The sequence below is a fragment of the Podarcis bocagei genome (genome assembly GCF_964188305.1).
Source record: "Podarcis bocagei genome assembly, chromosome: W".
Lineage (NCBI taxonomy): Eukaryota > Metazoa > Chordata > Lepidosauria > Squamata > Lacertidae > Podarcis > Podarcis bocagei.
In genome coordinates this window covers 18,393,383-18,415,778 of record NC_138131.1, presented here as the reverse complement: position 1 = coordinate 18,415,778, position 22,396 = coordinate 18,393,383, and the positions used below count along the sequence as shown (strand labels likewise).

The 22,396-nt window shown below is 45.0% G+C and overlaps 1 protein-coding gene across 1 annotated transcript in view; it reads left to right on the top strand.

Annotated features, from left to right (window-relative positions):
* The window catches only part of LOC308577836 (PABIR family member 2-like), a 38,705-nt gene that overhangs the window by 7,137 nt on the left and 9,172 nt on the right, over nt 1-22,396 (top strand). Inside the window, 5 exon segments of the mRNA XM_081178233.1 lie at nt 9,040-9,096; nt 17,696-17,739; nt 18,218-18,272; nt 18,427-18,528; nt 21,145-21,233. Coding sequence (XP_081034359.1) covers nt 9,040-9,096; nt 17,696-17,739; nt 18,218-18,272; nt 18,427-18,528; nt 21,145-21,233 — 347 coding nt within the window.

Below are 22,396 nucleotides of genomic sequence, written 5' to 3'. Positions count from 1 at the left end.
TTTTAGCGGCTGTTTTTTCCCACGTGCACAAGCTGTTATTTATGTCTTGTTTTTATCTGTATGGGCCTACGGCCGTAATAAAATTATTATAGATAGAGAGAGGGGGCTGGCTTGGGGGGGGGGACTTTTGCTTTCCTTTCCTCCCTCCCGTTAAATCCCTCTCCTGCATTGTTAGCCAGCTTCTTCTCACACCCCTGTCGTGCTCCTTGTCCCTTCTGTGTTTTTCCTTCCCTCCCCACTTAAAACGTGGTTACAAAGCACGGATCCACATGGATTCTCAGGATTTTTGCATTGGGCTACCCCAAACTCACCGTCAAATCACATGTCTGTGGCCATAGCATGAAGCACAAAAATCATACATCCACTGTTTCATTCAGAATATTTTTTTTCTTGTTTTCCTCCTCTAAAAACTATGTGCGTGTTATGGTCAGGTGCGTGTTATAAAGCGAAAAATATGGCAATATTACCTTCCTTTGCAACAGATTTATATGATGGAGTTTGTTTTTTTATAATATTTTATTAAGTTTTATCAACAGAAAAGTTCAGAAAAATACAAAAACAGAAAAATACAAAATTACAAAATACAAAAATACGAACATTAAACACAAAAAAGAAAAAGAAAAAACACATATAAAAGAAAACAAAACTCCCTCTTTTTTTAATTTCTCATCTTTAGTTAACTTATTTTCCTGACTTCCTCACGCCTCCCTTTTTTGTAGCCCTTTTTTAAAATTTGGTTCAGCAAATTCATATTCAATTTAGCTTATCTATTATCAATCCCATCTTACATTTTACCTTGTTGCTAGAACCCCTTCAGTTCATTTCAACGTCATCAGCATTCAAAAAAATTACAATGTTTCTGTAAATAAGTTTTAAATTTCCTCCAATCTTCTTCCACGAGCTCTTCTCCCTGGTCTCAAATTCTGCCAGTCATTTCCGCCATTTCCATGTAGTCTATTAGTTGCATTTGCCATTCTTCCAGGGTGGGTAGATCTTGTGTCTTCCAGTGCTTTGCAATGAGAATTCTTGCTGCTGCTGTAGCATACATAAAGAATTATATGATGGAGTTTGATCTGCATGAGAGAAACTGTCATTCCTCTTTCCTTTTAAGAAGAATGAATATTCTTTCAATGCTATAAAAATAAGGAGTTTTCAGGGCCACATGCCTTGGAGCAGAGGCTGAGTGGTAGTGTATTTTTCCTACATTAAAATGGGTGGAATGCATATCTACCATAATCTATAGTCCTGGGGAGGTTACAGCTGTGGAAATATTAGTGTTCTTCAGGGTGGATTTGATTTAAATCAAATCAATTTAAATCACGATTTAAAGCACTAGTCCATAACGCTTGATTTAAATCCCTTTGTACAGAAAGGTTCAACCTTGCTGGCATCCCCTTCATAAAAACAGAACACTGAAGGTACACTTTAACAGGGTGGATTTGATTTGATTTAAATCAAATCAATTTAAATCACGATTTAAATCACTAGTCAGTAAGACTTGATTTAAATCCTTTATTTACAGAAAGGCTCAACCTTGCTGGCATCCTCTTCATATTGAAAACCAGAGGAAGGTTTCATTTTTGGAAGAATAAATTTTCAAAGTAGTTTTTACCATAACATCAAAAATTATTGATTTGATTCTACTATCAGAAACACATAGATCATTATGAAATTATTGTTCCTGTTTGGACAACTTTTCTGCAGTACTTGATTGGAAGGAGAAAAATCATCTCCTTCACCACAATTTAAAACATTTATTTCTCTAAAACAATAACATGGTAGCATATGGATCCATGTTTGTTAACTGATGTGGTTAAACTATTAGAAATGCATTGAAAGATAATTATGAAATTATTGTGAGGTTTATTCTGTGTCCAGGGCAGCTGTTTATCAGCTCCATCTGGTACGCAGGCTGAGACCCTACCTGTCCACGGACTGTCTCGCCAGAGTGGTGCATGCTCTGGTTATCTCTTGCTTGGACTACTGCAATGCGCTCTATGTGGGGCTACCTTTGAAGGTGACCCAGAAAATACAATTAATCCAGAATGTGCTAGCTAGACTGGTGACTGGGAGCGGCCGCCGCAGGTAGGGTCTCAGCCTGTGTACCAGATGGAGCTGATAAACAGCTGCCCTGGACACAGAATTGATTTACACCTCCATGGACAGCTGTGAGTCCAGAATGACTACCAGGCTGCGTACCTGGTCCTTCAGGGGCACAGTTACCCGATTCAGGACCAGGGAATCCTCCACACCTGCCCGCCTCCTGTCCCCCCAAAACAGTACTTCTGTCTTGTCAGGATTCAACCTCAATCTGTTAGCCGCCATCCAACCTCCAACCGCCTCCAGGCACTCACACAGGACGGACCTGTTAGGATATTTCCGTTCCACCTTAAAAGGGAGCAGGCTTTGGGAGGATCAGAGTCTGCGCATGTCCTATTCACAGGATGTTTATGTTCTGATATTCTTTTCGGTTTTGCCGGTTGGTCAGAGACGCTGACTGAGAATGGACGTGTTTTCTTTGTTCTGTCCATGTCCTAAATAAAGTCTGTAAATATAAATTCTGCTCTTCTGCGGTGCAAGCTTTTGGCTGAGTTTCTGCTGATAAAAAGTGTACACAAGCCTGGAATGTGGCTAGGAATTTCCAGAGGCTTTGTGTCGCTAACTGCTGGATCTGCCTGTCTACGGGAGATCGATGGACGTCTGGCACCTGGCTTGGGGCCATGAAGGGCTATATCTCCCTGGCAGTTTCCCAACAACAAGGTTATGGGCCCAGAATTCACAGCACCTACAGGAGAGTAAAGCTGCAACAGACTGCGTTTGAGGTACGGTGGGAAAAGCGAAAGAAAAGAGGGAGGCTTTTGGCTTTTCTGTTTACCTCGCAAGGAGCCTTTGAACTCCGGCAAGGCTTAATTGGCCTGGGAGCTGCGCCAAAGAGGCTTCGTGATTAATGGCTGCCAAGATAAGGAGCCTTTGAAGGCAAAATAGGCTCACGGCTCAAGTAAAAGCTGGAATGGAGTTTTTCCAAGCTTCTGGAGATGCTCAGTGTCCTAAGTTGGATGGGCAGAATTATGAAACCTGGGCAAAATGGTGTGAAAGTTTGCTGCGTCAGTTTAGGGTGTGGCATGCCGTAAGTGAGCCCCCCCCAGTTCCTCTGACAGAGAGATGGAAAACTGCTGATTCGAAAGCGATAGACGTAATAGTCTTATCCGTATCTCTTGAGGAAATTAAGACGCTGGCTGGCAACACCACTGCACGTGGAATGTGGTATGCTTTGATGAAAGCTCACAAGGCAAAAATCCCAGCCCAGAGTTTGACTGCATCGGAGGTCCTAGCTGTTTCCCAGAATGCGAGTGAATGCAGGGATGCTGAGGGCACCGGTTGCAAGCTGCAGGGGGAGCTGACCGTCACGTCATCCCAGGCAGCATTCCAGCCTCCAGGGGGAGCCAAGGAGTCGGCAGCTGAGAGCTCTGTTTCTCATGGGAACCAAGGCCATCGCCTTTGCAGAGGCCGGAAAGGCAAAGGTAAACACACGCAGGCGTCTGCAGATGGCCAGGAGCAGAGGGAGGGTGAAGAGCCCGCGCCAGGGAAAAACAAAGCAATGTTTGCTGGCACTGCTTCACCAAAGGCTAAAGGCACGTCTGCTGACCAGAAGCAGGGGGGCAAGCTGCAAAAGCCCATGCCAGTGGAAAGCAAGGTTTTGCTTGCTGGCACAGCTTCACCAAAGGCTAAAGGCAAGTCTGCTGGCCAGGAGCAGGGGGGCAAGCTGCAAAAGCCCGCGCCGCTGGAAAACAAGGGTTTGCTTGCTGTAAAGACTGCTCCAACAGCCAAAGGCAGATTTATTATTGATTCAGGTGCGACCCACCACATCTCGAAGGATCGGCATCTCTTTATCTCCTTCAAGCCTCAGGAAGGTGAGATCCACCTGGCTGATGGAAGGACGTTGCAAATTGCAGGAGAAGGGACTGTGAAACTTGCAAGTCTGCACACTACCATCAGTAATGTACTTTTTGTTCCAGGAGCGGTGAGCAACTTGTTGAGCGTCCCACAGCTTACTGGGCGTGGTTTTCAGATTTCCTTCAAGAGGAGCGTCTGTGTCATCAGTAAAGGCAAAGAGGACTATTTGCATGCAAAGTTTATGGATGGTTTGTTCCATATAACTTATGATGACACTGCTGTTGTGAATAATGCTGATTCTTGTTGTGTTGCACAAACTAACAAAGTTCTTCATGCAGGTTGCATTCACGATGCGCATCGAAGGTTTTGTCACCTCTCTTGGAAGGCACTGGCCAAGATGCCAGAGGTGGTTGAAGGTTTGAACATCAAACCCTGTAAATTTCACATGAAATGTCCAGTTCTGGGCACCACAGTTCAAGAAGGACACTGACAAACTGGAACGTGTGCAGAGGAGGGCAACCAAAATGGTCAAAGGCCTGGAAACGATGCCTTATGAGGAACGGCTAAGGGAGCTGGGCATGTTTAGCCTGGAGAAGAGGAGGTTAAGGGGTGATATGATAGCCATGTTCAAATATATAAAAGGATGTCACATAGAGGAGGGAGAAAGGTTGTTTTCTGCTGCTCCAGAGAAGCGGACACGGAGCAATGGATCCAAACTACAAGAAAGAAGATTCCACCTAAACATTAGGAAGAACTTCCTGACAGTAAGAGCTGTTCGACAGTGGAATTTGCTGCCAAGGAGTGTGGTGGAGTCTCCTACTTTGGAGGTCTTTAAGCAGAGGCTTGACAACCATATGTCAGGAGTGCTCTGATGGTGTTTCCTGCTTGGCAGGGGGTTGGACTCGATGGCCCTTGTGGTCTCTTCCAACTCTATGATTCTATGATTCTATGAAATGTGTATCTTGTGCAGAGAACAAGGTGAAGGTTGCTCCAAAAGGCAAGGAGTGTAGCAGGCAGGCCTCCAAGCCCTACTAGCTAGTGCATGCAGACCTGGTTGGGCCACTAGCGCCCTCTATAGGAGGAGCAAGGTACTTCATGATTCTGATTGATTCTTTTTCCAGGTACATTCATGTGTTTTTGCTCGAACAGAAATCGCAAGCGTTTCCAAAGTTTAAGGCATTCTGTGCTTGGTTGGAGAATGTGCACGGTAAACGTATTTCTTGTTTTTTTACTGATCGGGGCGGGGAGTTTACTTCTCAGCAGTTTGAAGCTTTCCTGACTGAGAAGGGAATCCAGCATGACATGTCAACGCCCAGATCGCCATGGATGAATGGGCTTGCGGAGAGAGCAAATCAGACATTGCTGCAAGGAATAAAAACCTTGTTGCATGATGCCAATCTCCCTGATAAGTTTTGGGGGGAGGCTCTGGGGAATTTGGTTTATACCGTTAATCGCAGATTGTCATCACCCATTGGCTGTACCCCCTATGAGAAGATGTTTGGCAAGAAACCCAATACCAAACACATGAAAATCTTTGGTTCTGACATGTGGGTACGCACACAACAAACCAACAAGCTTGGGAAGCGTGGGGCACATGGTTTGTTCATGGGGTACGAAAAAGGTGCGTACAGGGTGTGGATGACTGACTCTAAGTCCATTAAGTTCACAAGGAGTGTTGAGTACAATCCTAAGTGGGGGGGAAATGTGGGAATTTTCCAGTTACCCAGAGGAGGATGAAGGTGATGTCAAGCAAGCAGCTAAAGATGAGAAAGCTGCTGAGGATGAGGATGATGATGATGATGATGATGATCAGAGTTCTGATTCCAGTTCAGTGGGCGGCGCTGCTGCTGCTGCTGGTGTCAGTGACAGTGATGACACAGCAGACTACCAGAGCGCAAAGGCCTCAGTCAGATCATCTGATGCGTCTGAGAATGAACTGGAAGAACCACTGTTCACCATTGGTCATTTTTCTCCTAAGAAAGAGGAGATGAGTCCAGAAGACTTGCATCTAGTACGTAGGTCTGAAAGGGCGACCAAAGGCAGACCTCCAAAGAGGTATGCTGATGAGTTTGCTAAGACAGCAACTGCTGTTCTTAGAAGCTCAGAGAAGGTGTGGGAACCTTCAAGCTTCAAAGAGGTTCAGGAGTTAACCTCTAAGGATGCTGAGCCTTGGCTTAATGCCATGAAGGCTGAAGTTGATTCCTTGAACAGGAACCAAACTTGGGAACTGGTACTGGTAGTCCCAGGAATGAGACTGGTTGGCAGCAATTGGGTCTTCAAGGCCAAGACAGACCAGAATGGCAAGGTAGTCAGACACAAAGCCAGATTGGTTGCCAGAGGTTTTTCACAGGTACCAGGACAGGATTACCACGAGACCTACTCTCCCACAGTCAAATATGAGAGCATTCGGCTGATGCTCAAGATCGCTGCGGAGGAGAAACTGCATGTTTCCCACCATGACATTAATACAGCTTTTTTGTACGGGGTTTTGGGGGAGGAGCTGTACATGCTTCCACCTGATGGGATGGAGATACAGAAGGGAATGGTCTGTAAACTGCGGAAATCCTTATATGGTCTCAAGCAGAGTGCCAGGTGTTGGAACACAAAACTCACTGAGACATTGCTTTCTCTAGGTTTTCACCAGGGCAAAGCTGATCCATGTGTGTTTGTCAAGGAGGAGGGGGAAAACAAACTGTATTGTTTATGTTTTGTTGATGATCTTCTGATGTTTTGGAAGAATCAGGCTTTTTACCAAAGCACCCTAGCTCAGCTGAAGGAGCACTTTGACATGAAAGATCTTGGTGAGGTATCCAACTATCTTTCTCTGCAGGTGGAGAAGGACCAAGCAGGTAATTTTCTGGTACACCAAACACAGAAAATTGCTGATGTGTTAACCAGGTTGAATTTGGTTGATGCAAACCCAGCAGACACACCGATGGTGACAGGTTACCAGGTAGACAGTACTGCTGAAGCGTTTTCTGACACAACGCTGTACAGATGCATTCTAGGCAAGCTGAATTTCATTGCCAGATGTTCAAGACCTGACATAGCTGTAAGCTGTAATCTGCTTAGCAGACATGCTAACAATCCTACGGTTCAGGATTGGAAAGCTCTGAAGCGCATAGCCCGCTATTTGAAAGGGACTATGCACTACAGGCTGAGGTTCACCAGTCAGAAGACTGGAGGTCTTGAAATCTTTGCAGATGCAAGTTTTGGAAGTGACACCACAGATGGTACAAGCACTTCTGGAGTATGCTACATGTACAACCACTGCCTCTTTGACTGGTTGTGCAAGAAGCAGACAACAGTGGGACTAAGTTCCTGTGAAGCAGAACTCAATGCTCTGTCATTTTCACTCATGGATTGTGAATGGTTGATGCAACTGTTTAAGGACATCAGAGTGTCTGTGAAATGTCCTGTACAAGTGTATCAAGACAATAGATCGTGTTTGGCTTTGCTGAACTCCGAGAGTTGCAAGCAGAGAACCAAGTACTTGCAGATTAAGCTACATCGTGCAAGAGAGTGTATTCAGAAAGGACTGATTCAGGTGTCCTACATGCCAGGAAATGAAATTCCTGCTGATCTGTTGTCTAAGGTTGTTAACAGAGAACAACTTAAGGTTTATGTACAAAAGTTGCAATTGGGTGAACCACAGGTACAACAGGTTACACGGAAAGGGGGAGGATGTTAGGATATTTCCGTTCCACCTTAAAAGGGAGCAGGCTTTGGGAGGATCAGAGTCTGCGCATGTCCTATTCACAGGATGTTTATGTTCTGATATTCCTTTCGGTTTTGCCAGTTAGTCAGAGACGCTGACTGAGAATGGACGTGTTTTCTTTGTTCTGTTCATGTCCTAAATAAAGTCTGTAAATATGCTCTTCTGCGGTGCAAGCTTTTGGCTGAGTTTCTGCTGATAAAAAGTGTACACAAGCCTGGAATGTGGCAATCCGTTTCCAGAACGGCTTCGTGTCGCTAACTGCTGGATCTGCCTGTCTACGGGAGATCGATGGACGTCCGGCACCCGGCTTGGGGCCATGAAGGGCTATATCTCCCTGGCAGTTTCCCAACAGGACCTTCACTGCCTTCACTGGTTCTGATTTGAAAGAGAGGTAGAGCTGGGCATCATCCGCATACTGATGAACACCCAGCCCAAATCCCCTGATGATCTCTCCCAGCGGCGTCATGTAGATGTTGAAAACATGGGAGAGAGGACAGAACCCTGAGGCACCCCACAAGTGAGGGCCCAGGGGTCTGAACACTCATCCCCCACCACCACTTTCTGAACAAGGCCCAGGAGGAAGGAGCGGAACCACTGTACATATAAACAGTGCCCCCAGCTCCCAGCCCCTCAAGACGGTCCAGTAGGATGTTATGGTCGATGGTATCAAACGCCGCTGAGAGATCCAGCAGAACTAGGAAACAGCTCTCACCTTTGTCCCTAGTCCGCCGGAGATCATCAACCAGTGCGACCAAGGCAGTTTCAGTCCCATGATGAGGCCTGAATCCTGACTGGAAGGGATCCAAATGGTCCGCTTCTTCCAGGCGTGCCTGGAGTTGTTCAGCAACCACTCGCTCAATCACCTTGCCCAAGAATGGAAGATTTGAGACTGGGCACACAAAAACTTTAAACAAATCCTTATTTCCTGATGAATAGCCTTTGAACTATAATGTCACTTAAATAGAAAATCTTGACAAAGATTTTTCCTCCGAAAGCGTTTTATTTTCAAAATCCGATTTACCGTATGCCATGTATAAGACACCCCCTATTTTGGGGGACTCCAAATTAAGCAAACACCCCTCAGCACTACCCGTGTAGAAGATGAGCCCCAATTTTAAACCTATCTTTTTTGTAAAAAAACCCTAGTCTTATACATGGAAAAATATGGTAAATCCAAAAAATCCGATTTAAATATTTTAAAAATCCTATTTAAATTTTTAAAATTTTATTTTTTTTTTATTTAAAAAAAATCATTGATTTTAATCCACCCTGGCATTCTTACTATACAATTCTGTGGGCAGTTTTTATTAGCGGCTCATCTTCCCTTCTTTACAAAGTGGCATGCCAGGTTCTTGAGTGAGTGTTGGCTTTCAGCCCAACCAAAGCAAGGTAACTTCTGAAAATTCTGTCTTCCTTCTCTCCCACAGCTGATCTCTTCCTCTACAATTTGTATTCCCAGCAGCCGACTCCATCAGATCAGGAGGGTAAGCAACATTTCATTTCTACAGGCGCTGTCATCGAAGTACAAACATATATAAAGGTTCTTTGGAATTGGTCTCAATAATATCTCGGTTATTCGAAGAAATAATAATAACGATAATAATAATAATAATAATAATTTATTATTTATACCCCGCCCATCTGGCTGGGCTTCCCCAGCCGCTCTGGGCGGCTTCCAAAAGAATATTAAAATACTATAATACATCAAACATTAAAAGCTTCCCGAAACAGGGCTGCCTTCAGATGTCTTCTAAAAGCCTGGTAGTTGTTGTTCTCTTTGACATCTGGTGGGAGGGTGTTCCACAGGGAAGGCGCCACTACCGAGAAGGCCCTCTGCCTGGTTCCCTGTAACTTGGCTTCTCGCAGTGAGGGAACCACCAGAAGGCCCTCGGTGCTGGACCTCAGTGTACAGGTAGAACGATAGAGGTAGAGACGCTCCTTCAGATATACTGGACCAAGGCCGTTTAGGGCTTTAAAGGTCAGCACCAACACTTTGAATTGTGCTCGGAAACGTACTGGGAGCCAATGTAGGTCTTTCAAGACCGGTGTTATGTGGTCTCTGCGGCCGCTCCCAGTCACCAGTAGCTGCCACGTTCTGGATTAGTTGTAGTTTCTGGGTCACCTTCAAAGGTAGCCCCACATAGAGTGCATTGCAGAAGTCCAAGCGGGAGATAACCAGAGCATGCACCACTCTGGCAAGACAGTCTGCGGGTAGATAGGGTCTCAGCCTGCGTACCAGATGGAGCTGGTAAACAGCTGCCCTGGACACAGATTTGACCTGTGCCTCCATGGACAGCTGTGAGTCCAAAATGACTCCCAGGCTGCGCACCTGGTCCTTCAGGGGCACAGTTACCCCATTCAGGACCAGGGAATCCTCCACACCTGCCCGCCTCCTGTCCCCCCAAAAACAGTACTTCTGTCTTGACTTCCGGGGTTGACGCGATCTGGAAATGGCGGATTCCCTCCGAGCTGCGGAGGGAATCGGCTCTACCGAGGATGGGTCTTTGCCGCGCCGGCGACGCGGGGACCCTTAAAAACCGCAGGCGCGGAAGCCTGCGGACTGAAGACTTGGCAGGTGCCTTAAGCGCCCCCCCTGATTCGCAAAGAGCCTTTTTAAAGGCTGCGGAGGGGATACGGGGGTGGCGTGGCACTGAGAGTCGATCACTACCTTGGTAGAGCGAAGCCGCGAGCCATGACCAGAGAGCGCTGACTTCCTTCCTTGAAAATTTGGACTGAAAGAATCACCCGTGAGTAAGACGGATTGGGACTTTAAAAAATTCACCTTAAATTGGAGACGACCGGGGGGTGTGCTAAAAGGAAGTCCGCACCCCCCCCCCTTGCAGACGATCTAAGCAACGACTCAAGAGCTAAGCTGGAGAGCCTACCCTTGGCGGGGTGAGTTAAAAAGGACACTAACTTCCAAGATTTAACTAAAGGAAATTTTGGGCTGGAGAGTGGAGTTTTGGAAACCCTCCTTTTGTTTTAAACAACCCCCCCTCCCGGGCTCGGGAACGTCCTGCCTTTGTGCCTGCGTTGGAGCTGCGGAGTTTGACAGCTGTCAAAGCTGCCAAACAGGCGGTTTAAAGTGAGAAATTGTCATTTAAGATCCCTCTGGACTAAGACGAGTTATAATTGAGCTAAAACTGTTGGAAACAAAGTAATAATAATCAGTTAAAGGATTGTTGGTGAAAAGGCAAATAAGTAACCAGATTCCCCCTAGGGGGAATTCTGTGAAACTACAATGGATACAATGGCTGTGGAAGGAAAGTTACTAGTGGAAATCGAAAGGATGTTTCAATTGGTGGGAATCTTACAAGAGCAGAGCTTGGCCATGAATAAACAACTTGAGACTATGACCTTGGGAACAGGCAACTCTGCTCTTTGTATTGAGGACCTCAATGAGAAAGAATCCACAGCTGATTGGGAAACAATATCTACAGAGCTGGAAGAGACTAAACAACAAGAAAAAGAAGAAGTAATCCTGGGAAGTAACAACCAAAAGTTGACATCTGTGGAATATAAGCAAGGAGACGCTGGGAACATATCCACCACAAGTCTGCGAAAGATACAGAAGAAGAAGGAGGAGGTCCCAAGACAAAATGGAATACAGGAATTTAAAACAAAGAAACATGATTGGGGCCTCCGTTTGGACTTAGACTTGGAAGAGATAGACTTTGTGGAAATACTTCAGCAGCTACCTTTGAATCTTCTTGTGGGAAGAGGATACATTTTGATGGTGAAAGAACTTTTCCCAGATCTGACGACTGCCATAAAGGACTACCAACAGGACAGGCGGAGAGGGACGGAAAGAGATTTGAAAGCCTCGGACGTGAGGAACCCAGGCTGAGAATCTCGAATTTGGATTTTTATTGGGAAGGGACAAAAACCGGGGATGGGAGGGAGGGAAGAAGAGACTCTTAAAAACTCACAAGATTTTTAGGTTTGGTTAAGATGACTACTAATTAAGATAAAATGAAAATCGATGGAAGAGAACTTAAGTCCAACTTATGAAAATCAATTTTTATTATAAAAAAGGAAATAAGATGAATAAGATTGTTAAGAGGAGAAATATTAACTTGCTGATATAATTTTGAAACTGGGATGCACGAGGGGAGGTGGGGGGAAGTCAGGGAACAAGGTTATGAAACGGGGATTTGCTGATTTTATACATGTCTTTGTCTTTTGTTTTTTCTTTGTGTATGGTTTGTCTTTATAAAAGCAGAAAATCAAATAAAAATTTTATAAAAACAAACAAACAGTACTTCTGTCTTGTCAGGATTCAACCTCAATCTGTTAGCCGCCATCCAACCTCCAACTGCCTCCAGGCACTCACACAGGACCTTCACTGCCTTCACTGGTTCTGATTTGAAAGAGAGGTAGAGCTGGGTATCATCAGCATACTGATGAACACCCAGCCCAAATCCCCAGATGATCTCTCCCAGCGGCTTCATGTAGATGTTGAAAAGCATGGGGGAGAGGACAGAACCCTGAGGCACCCCACAAGTGAGGGCCCAGGGGTCTGAACACTCATCCCCCCCCACCACTTTCTGAACACGGCCCAGGAGGAAGGAGCGGAACCACTGTATAACAGTGCCCCCAGCTCCCAGCCCCTCTAGATGGTCCAGAAGGATGTTATGGTCAATGGTATCAAACGCCGCTGAGAGATCCAGCAGAACTGGGAAACAGCTCTCACCTTTGTCCCTAGCCCGCCGGAGATCATCAACCAGTGCGACCAAGGCAGTTTCAGTCCCATGATGAGGCCTGAATCCTGACTGGAAGGGATCCAAATGGTCCGCTTCTTCCAGGCGTGCCTGGAGTTGTTCAGCAACCACTCGCTCAATCACCTTGCCCAAGAATGGAAGATTTGAGACTGGGCGATAGTTGGCTATCGTGGCCGCATCTAAAGATGGTTTTTTAAGAAGCGGTTTAATAACCGCCTCTTTCAGTGAGTCTGGGAAGGCTCCCTCACGGAGGGAAGCATTCACCACCCCACGAAGCCCATCGCCCAGTCCTTCCCGGCTAGCTTTTATAAGCCAGGATGGGCAAGGATCAAGGTTGGTTTCACTCGTCCAAGCAGCCTGTCCACATCCTCGGAGGTAACAGATTGGAATTGATCCCACACAACTTGACTAGACAGGACTCTAGCACTCTCCCGCCCTGGCCCTGTTCCCACGGTGGAGTCTACCTCTTCTCGAATCTGAGCGACTTTATCTGCAAAAAACTTTGCAAAGTCTTTGCAGGAGATCATGTGGCCTGTACTGGGTCCCAATGGAGCAGGTGGTTCCGCTAAATTGCGAACCACCTGAAAGAGTCTCCTGCTGCTGTTTTCCGCAGATGCAATAGAGGCGGTGAAGAAAGTCTTCTTCGCCGTCGCTATCGCCACTTGGTAGGCTCGACATTGAGCTCTAACCCGTGTCCGGTCAGATTCAGAATGGGTTATCCGCCACCGGCGCTCTAGCCATCTCAACGATTGTTTCATTGTCCTCAGATCCGTGGAAAACCACGGGGCTGTCCGGGCTCCATGCAGTCGGAGAGGGCGCTTTGGAGCCAAACAGTCAATAGCCCTGGTTAACTCCACATTCCAGCGGGCCACCAGGGAATCAGCTGAAAGGCCATCAACATGGGATAAAGCATCCCCTACCACTCTCTGGAAACCATTTGGATCCATTAAGTGGCGGGGGCGGACCATCTGAATCGGTCCCGCCTCCCTGCAGAGGGGAAGGGTCGCGGAGAAGTCCAGTTGCACCAGGAAGTGATCTGACCATGGCACTTCTTTGGTTTCGCTTTTACTTAGTGTCAGATCACCAACATCCATAGAGGTGAACACCAGGTCTAAGGCTATGAGTTGGGCCAGACTTATTCAGGGACAGCCCAATGGAGGTCATGCTTTCCACGAAGTCCCGAGCGGCCCCTTGTAAGGTCGTGTCGGCATGGATGTTAAAATCCCCTAGGACAACCAAACTAGGTGTCTCCAGGAGAACATCCACCACGACCTGAAGCAGCTTGGGCAGGGAATCCTTGGTGCAGCGGGGAGGTCGGTACACCAATAGGAATCCTGTACTGCCCCTATTGCCCAACTTCCAGAACATGCACTCAGAGAAAACAATTGTTTTGCAGAAATTAAGACTATAATGGAAATTGTTTGAAGATTATATGTCCAGACACTGCTCAAAAAATAATATGTTGATATGTTTCGATTAATGCTTGTAAAGTCGAGTAAGAATAAATAATAAGTTAAGAGAGTTAAGAAACAAAGATATCAATTGCAATGTGAAATACAGTAATACTGTACAAAAGAAGGTGAATGTTGGTGGAGGGAAGTCACAAGGGTGTTTTAATGTTTGTAATTGGTGTAATTGATGTGAAATATTTCTGTTTTCCTGTTGGTTTGTATATAAAATAAAATTTAAATAATAATAATGTATTTCTACTGTGCCCATCTGGCTGGGTTTCCCCAGCCACCCTGGGCGGCTTCCAACAGAACACTAAAAACATAATAAAACAGGCATAGGCAAACTTGGCCCTCCAGCTGTTTTGGGACGACAACTCCCATCATCCCTAGCTAACAGGACCAGTGGTCAGGGATGATGGGAGTTGTAGTCCGAAAACCTCTGGAGGGCCGAGTTTGCCTATGCCTGGAAGAAGGGGCAGGTGAGTTCGGGGTGGGCAGGCTTCCTTGCTGGAATCCTCTTAATATTGACAACTAGAGTAAAGTTTCCTGTACTGCGCCGTTGAGGGCTTTCAAGGTCTGCACCGACACTTGGAATTGTGCCCAAAAACGCCCCAGGAGCCTATACAGGTCTTTCAGGACAAGTGTTATGTGGTCTCGGCGGCTTCTCCCAGTCCCCAGTCTAGCTGCCGCATTCTGAATTAATTGCAGTTTCCAGGTCACCATCAAAGGTAGCCCCACGTAGAGCATGTTGCAGTCAGGGGCGCCGACTTATAAAAAATATTGGGGGGGCCCATACCGGGGTCCTGCCCCGGGAAGTTTTCTAAATTTTAGATGAAAATTAGTGAGTTTTAAAGTTTTTTTAAAGTATTTTAGAGTCATATGATCAACATTAGAACCCCAAAAACTCGACTCTCTATAACTCCACACTCCGGGAAACTCGACAAGCCTGAAACACTTTTTGGCTTTGAAAAAAGAAACAACATAAACACGCACGGTATTTTCGTAAAAAGCTAATTTAATTTACAGTAATAATTATGCTTATAGACTATTACAGAGCAGTGAATATATAGCTCTGAAAAGACTGAAATGATATTTAAATAAATCCTAAACTATCATTAAAAGAATAAAACATAAAATATTGCTGTACGCTAAACACGTCTGCAGCATGCACTGAACGAAACTATCCACACTGAATGACTGCGCCAGCAGGGTGGGCTTTATATAGCCGCGGCGTCGTAATGTCTCGAAGCGTCAAGGCGACGCGAGGTGGAGGATTCCAGGCGCTTCTGCTCCAGTCCTTTTGATGTCGCCGTGGCCGCAGCGCTGGCCCGCCAGACTTTACACGAAGGTTCGCGCACCGGGACAAATTCTAAGTGTGCCCGCAGCACTGTAACACTATCATGATTCACACCACTCTTTTCAGTTAACCTGCTTACTACCGTAATAATTATTTGTTTTAACTCATTACTGAATGTATTTTAAAAGGTAACTATCGTCAAACAAGGAAAATAAAAAATACCAACATAATTTTGTGATTTTACAAAGCATAATATAACTAATAATTTTCTTAAATTATTGGGGGGGGCGGAGCCCCCCAAACGAATTTTTGAGGGGGCTCGGGCCCCCTCAGGCCCCATGGAGTCGGCGTCTATGGTTGCAGTAGTCCAGTGATGGCCAAATTTGGCCCCCTCCAGCTGTTTTGGGACTACAACTCCCATCACCCCTAGCTCACAGAACCAGTGGTCGGGGATGATGGGAGTTGTAGTCCCCAAACAGCTGGAGGGCCAAGTTTGGCCATCACTGCAGTAGTCCAAGCGGGAGATAACCAGAGCATGCACCACTCTGGTGAGACTGCTGGCAGGGAGGGTCGGTGCTGGTTTCTGCTGCTTCAGAGGGTCAAGATGTGAGCTTCCAGGTTTGAAAGCTTCCTGCAGACAGAAAACGAGCATGTTGGGGGAAAATGTATCTTCCTGATAACATTTATGTTTTGTGTGCATCTACGCGGTTATTTATATTCAAACGCATACAGTGGTACCTCGGGTTAAGTACTTAATTCGTTCCGGAGGTCCGTTCTTAACCTGAAACTGTTCTTAACCTGAAGCACCACTTTAGCTAATGGGGCCTCCTGCTGCTACCGCGCTGCCGGAGCACAATTTCTGTTCTCATCCTGAAGCAAAGTTCTTAACCTGAAGCACTATTTCTGGGTTAGCAGAGTCTGTAACCTGAAGCGTTTGTAACCTGAAGTGTCTGTAACCCAAGGTACCACTGTATTACCTTATTGTCTGTGATGGTACAGTTTGGCTGCACCATGCAATTCTGCTGATACACCCTGGTGCAAATTTATGTATTTTTTCCGTGTATAAGACTAGGTTCCCCCCCCAAAAAAAAAAAATAGGGGGGCGTCTTATACGTGGATATATCTTCCACCCATTTTCTTAAATCTGATTCCCCCAAAATAGTCTTACACAGTGGGACCTCAGGTTACATACGCTTCAGGTTACAGAACATGCTGATTCCTGGACCGTCTGCAGGCCAGATTGAAAAGGCGATTGGGCCAGATCCGGCCCCAGGGCCATAGTTTGCCTACCCATGCTGTTGATTTTCAGATCCCTGCATCACACTCGAGCTTCTGCATAGCTGCGCAGTCTTACAGCGCAGAGGCGACTTTCTGCATATAGCCCACCAATTCTCCATGGGATTGTCGGGGGAATTTCCTGGCTAATCAAGTATCTGTCTTTGCTGCTCTGTCGTGAATTTCTTCGCCGCTTTCAATATGTGACAGGGAGCTAGGTCCTGCTGCAATATCTCAGTACCGTCAGGATACCTCTTTCTCAGCTCTGGAATAACTCTCTTTCGTAGAACCTCAATAGATTGTGGCGAGCTCATCGTTCCTCCTATTGGCTGCAGGCTTCCGGCACCACAATGACCAACTGGCTTTTCATGTTTGTTTTGAGTACAGGATAGCGAGTGAGATAGAAAATGTTCTTTGTTTCAATTCATTTGCACAAGGCTGTATAGGATGTAGCAGTGGTGGCCAAACATGGCCCTCCAGCTGTTTTGGGACTACAATTCCCATCATCCCTGACCACTGGTCCTGTTAGCTTGGGATGATGGGAGTTGTATTCCCAAAACAGCTGGATGGCCAAGTTTGGCCATCACTGGGATATAGGATTTATCAGATTCTGTTGATATAGGATATATAGGATATTACAGGGGTCAGCAAACTTTTTCAGCAGGGGGCCGGTCCACTGTCCCTCAGACCTTGTGGGGGGCTGGACTATAATTTTTTTTTAAAATGAACAAATTCCTATGCCCCACAAATAACCCCGTGATGCATTTTAAATAAAAAGGCACATTCTACTCATGTAAAAACACGCTGATTCCCGGACCGTCCGCGGGCTGGATTGAGAAGGCGATTGGGCCGGATCCGCCCGCCGAGCCTTAGTTTGCCTACCTATGATATAAGATATATCAGATTATGCTGATATAGGACAGGCATCGGCCAACTCGGCCCTCCAGATAGCGAGTGAGATAGAAAATATTCTTTGTTTCAATTCATTTGCACAAGGCTGTATAGGATGTAGCAGTGGTGGCCAAACTTGGCCCTCCAGATGTTTTGGGACTACAGCTCCCATCATCCCTGACCTCTGGTCCTGTTAGCTAGGGATGATGGGAGTTGTAGTCCCAAAACAGGCATCCCCAACCTGCAGCCCTCCAGATGTTTTGGCCTACAACTCCCATGATCCCTAGCTAACAGGACCAGTGGACAGGGATGATGGGAATTGAAGTCCAAAACATCTGGAGGGCCAAGTTGGCCAATGCCTGATATAGGATATATGGTTGATATAGGAAGTGATATTTTGCAGAGCAGGAAGTCATTAAGAACTAAGCTGTGAATTCTTGTACTCCAGGAGGAAGGAGTGGATTTGATGAACAGAGAAGCGGCACATGAAAGGTAGGCGCAACTGAACTGCTGTCTTAAAAAAAAGGAGCAAATATACCCACAACGTGACTGGCTGTGTTTAACTATATAAATTATTTATACATCATATAAATATAACTCTTTTCACATTATCTAATTGAGTAGAAGCAATTAAGGACCAACATTTAGAACGGGAAATACAAATAGATCAGTTCTTATATACGTAATGTCCAAATAGAAGCCTTTGTGTTCCACGTATGTACAAATGAATCAGTTTTTTTAAAGGTAATGTCCAAATAAAAGCTTTTTGTGTTCCATGTATGTTTTACAAATACAAGTGTCAGACGCGACAACTTTAAGAAGCAGTACTTGCAGAAAATGAACTTGTTCTTTGTAATGTTCCACATATGCCTTTGCAAAGTATAGTTGTTGTATGCAGTTGCTGTAAAAAAGAAGAAGAAGAAGCGACTGTGTTCTCTTGTCACCACTGATGAGCCTTTTTGTGTTTTAGGGAAGTCCAAACAGCAATGCAGATAAGCCAATCATGGGAAGAAAGCTTGAGCCTGGTAATCTTTTTACAGATGTTTAATATTTTAATTTAATTTAATTTAACCAGTGAGCTTAGAGTGGGGAATGAAGTGATTGGCTGTGCTCTTTTTCATTGAGATTTTTGCAGCGCAGCCCCATGAGGCTGTCAACATGACCCTTTTGTGTTCTCAGAGTGACAACGACTTGGACAAATCGGAAAAATCCTCGTCTCCAAAGAGGATAGACTTCATTCCCATCTCTCCGGCACCTTCGCCCACGAGGGGGATTGGAAAGGTACGCCAGAGAGCTTCCTCAGTTTAGGAGTCGCAAGGGAGGTGGCAGTGTGGGAAGACTTTTCTATACAGCAGGGACGCCCAACTCCTGATAGACTGCGATCTACTCTCGCAGTATAAAAAAAACTGGCCGGGATCTACCCATTGTCGTTGGATGGATCAAAGTTGTGGAGCTTTTTTTTTTGGGAAGCCAAAGTGGTTGACCTTTTCCCCTGGAAGCAAATGAATGAAGGAGACGGAATATATGAATGAATGGAACGGAATATATGAATGAATGGAACAGTATATATGAATGAACAGAACAGAACGAGCGTTGCGATTCACACAGAACATAATCAAAGGTCACTTATATATAATACACAGTTGAGGGTCCTGAATCCGCAGTCCGATAGTGCAGGGACATCCAATTCCCGATAGACTGCGATCTACTCACAGTATAAAAAAAAAAAAACTGGCCGGGATCTACCCATTGTTGTTGGGTGGATCAAAGTTGTGGAGCTTCTCCCCCCCCCCCCCCGGAAGCAAATGAATGAAGGAGACGGAATATATGAATGAAGGAAACGGAATATATCAATGAAGGGAATGGAATATATGAATGAAGGGAACAGAATATACGAATGAATGGAATTGAATAGATGAATGAATGGAACTGAATGAGCATTGCGAGATACACAGAACATGATCAAAACTTGATTATATAAAACACAGTGTAGGGTCCTGAATCCACAGTCCGATAGTGGAACTTAATTTGATGGCCCACTTTTTTGCTAGGGAGCAAAAGTGGCTGATCTTTTTTGGGGAAGGCAAAGTTGTTCAGCTTTTCTTAGGAAGCCAGAGTGGTTGAGCTTTTTTGAGGATGCAGTAGTTGAGCTTATTTTATTGTGGGGGGGGGAGATCCCTGAGGGACCAGAGATCGACCAGGAACACCCCACGATCTACTAGTAGATCGTGATCTACCTGTTGGACGTGCCTGTTATACGGGAACTAAATGATATTTAGTGGTCTTTGGGAGTCCTCAGATCTTTTGGACCGATAAGCTCATTCATAATCTTCAGAGAGGGCTGTGGACACCAACCCTTCTGGTTGCTTCTGTCCAGAACTGGAGGGATAAATATTTTGCAATATGTTTTCCTATCATTTTTATTAGTTTTTTGTAAACATTTTAAACATAGCATTCAACTTATATATAACATAGAAAACATTTGGCTAAAACAGCCGGAGACTTCCCTCCTCCTTGACTAATGGTTTTCTGTGTATAAGACTAGCCCCCCCCCCATAAAAAATAATGTCAAAAATTTGGGGGCGTCTTATACACAGATACGTCTTCCCCCCATTTTCTTAAATTGCATTTCCCCAAAATAGGGGGTATTTCCTACATGGGGGCATCTTATAGGCAGAAAAATAAAGGTAAAGGTACCCCTGCCCGTACGGGCCAGTTGTGTCCGACTCTAGGGTTGCGTGCTCATCTTGCTCTAGAGGCCTTGAGCCGGCGCCGTCCGAAGACACTTCCGGGTCACATGGCCAGCGTGACGAAGCTGCAGCTGGCGAGCCAGCACCAGCGCAGCACACGGAAACGCCGTTTACCTTCCCGCTATAAAGTGGTCCCTATTTATCTACTTGCACTTAAGAGTGCTTTCGAACTGCTAGGTGGGCAGGAGCTGGGACCGAACGACGGGAGCTCACCCCGCCACGGGGTTTCGAACCGCCGACCATACGATCGGCAAGTCCTAGGCACTGAGGTTTTACCCACAGCACCACCCGCGTCCCTAGGCAGAAAAATACAGTACTATTAAATCCAAATTGTAAATTGACCGTTTTTAAATTACCGTATTTTTCTGTCTATAAGGCACCCCCATGTATAAGATGCCCCCTCTTTTTAGGGACTCAGATTTAAGAAAATGGCAGGAGATGGCCCCCATGTATAAGATGCCCCTCAATTTTGGACACTATTTTTAGGGGGGAAACCTAGTCCTATAGACGGAAAAATACGGTACTATTAAATCCTAATTATAAATCAACCATTTTACACTTTGTAATAATGGATAAAGTCCACCTTACAAAACTTCTGGCAACCCTCCTAGCAAAGTTAGTTTTTTACAATTGTCTTTCAAGTATTCTGTAAATTTATTCCAATATTTCAGGAAAGTCTGGTCTTGCTGGTTCCGAATTTTCCCTGCAAGTTTCGCCAGCTTGCCATAGTCCATTAATTTCGTCTGCCCCTCTTCTTTCGTTGGGATCTCTTGTATGCTTCCAACGTTGGGCTAATAATATTCTTGCTGCAGTTCTTGCAGATAAAAACAGTTTTTTATCTTGCTTATGTATTTCATTACCTACAATGCCTAGTAAGAAGGCTTCTTGGTTTGTTTTTTTAAATAAATATATATTTTAACATTTTTTAAAAGTTCATTATAAATCATTTCCCAGAAAGCTTTCACCTCCTTACAGACCCACCACATACAGTTTAAAAATACCTTCCTTTTCTTTACGTTTCCAACAACGATTCCTTGTTTTATGCATTTCAGTTAATTTCGCTGGTGTTGATATGTTGATAAAACTTCTTATTTCTAACGACAGAAACATTTCAGGTGCTTTTCAATGCTGTGCTTGTCTTTCCTAGCAATGCTTCTCTCCCTCCCTGCAAATGTTTGTGTGTAGTAATGGATTGCCTCCAAGCCCAACTCCTAGCCCCATAAGGAGATTTTCAAAGTAAGTCAGTATATCTGCGGAAGCGTTTCTTAGTAATCATTTTGACTATGTACTGTTAACTTATACATGACCTATGCCTGCGAATGGAACAGATCAGGGTGGATAAAAAGCAATGATTTAAATATATATATGTCAAAAAAGATATATATATGTCAAAAAAGATTTTTTTTATTTAAATCGGATTTTTTAAAAAAATTAAATCAGATTTTTAAAATAAAATGCTTTTGGAGGAAACATCTTTCTAAAGATAGTTTTCTATTCGAGTCCAAAGGCTATTCATCAGGAAATAAGGATTTTCATTTTTCAAAAATAATAAATTTTCAGAGTAGTTTTTACAGTTACATAAAAAATGACTGATTTGGTTCTAATACAGTCATACCTCAGGTTAAAGACGCTTCAGGTTGAGCGTTTTCAGGTTGCGTCCCACGGCAACCCAGAAGTACCGGAAAGGGTTACTTCCGGGTTTCTCCGCTTGTGCATGCGCAGATGCTCAAAATGACATCATGCGCAGAAGCGGCGAATCACTAAACACACGCAGACGTGGGTTGCATTCTGCTCAGGTTGTGAATGGGGCTCCGGAACCATAAAATTACTCATCTCCTACTATCCTTCCGAGAAATACCCCACCCCACCCTCCTTCTATATATCAGGGTCTGGGGACTTCTGGTTCAGTGTATCTGAAGAAGTCTGCCTGCGCACGACAGCCAAGTGTTATTATCAATGAATACAAGGATTAAGAAAAAGTCAGTCATGGAGGCGCATGTCTGTAGTCCTACTACGCTTCCGTTTGGGAACCATAAAATCACTCATCTCCTACTACCCTTCTGAGAAAAACCCCACCCCACCCTCCCACTATATATAAGAGTCTGGGGACTTCTGTTTCCGTGTATCTGAAGAAGGGTGCATGCACACGAAAGCTTATACCAAGAACAAACTTTGTTTGTCTCAAAGGCGCTGCTGGACCATTTTTTATTTATTTATTCCGACTGTGTCCGACCAACGCGGCTGCCCCCCTGCATGCTGATGGACAGTGTGTGGCGTTGTGTTTGTTATTATTTATTATTTCTTTTATTTCTGCACCGCCCCATCCCTGAAGCTCTCGGGGCGCTTCACATTAAAAACCACTTGCATAAAACCAACACGAAAACCAGATTATCGGTTGT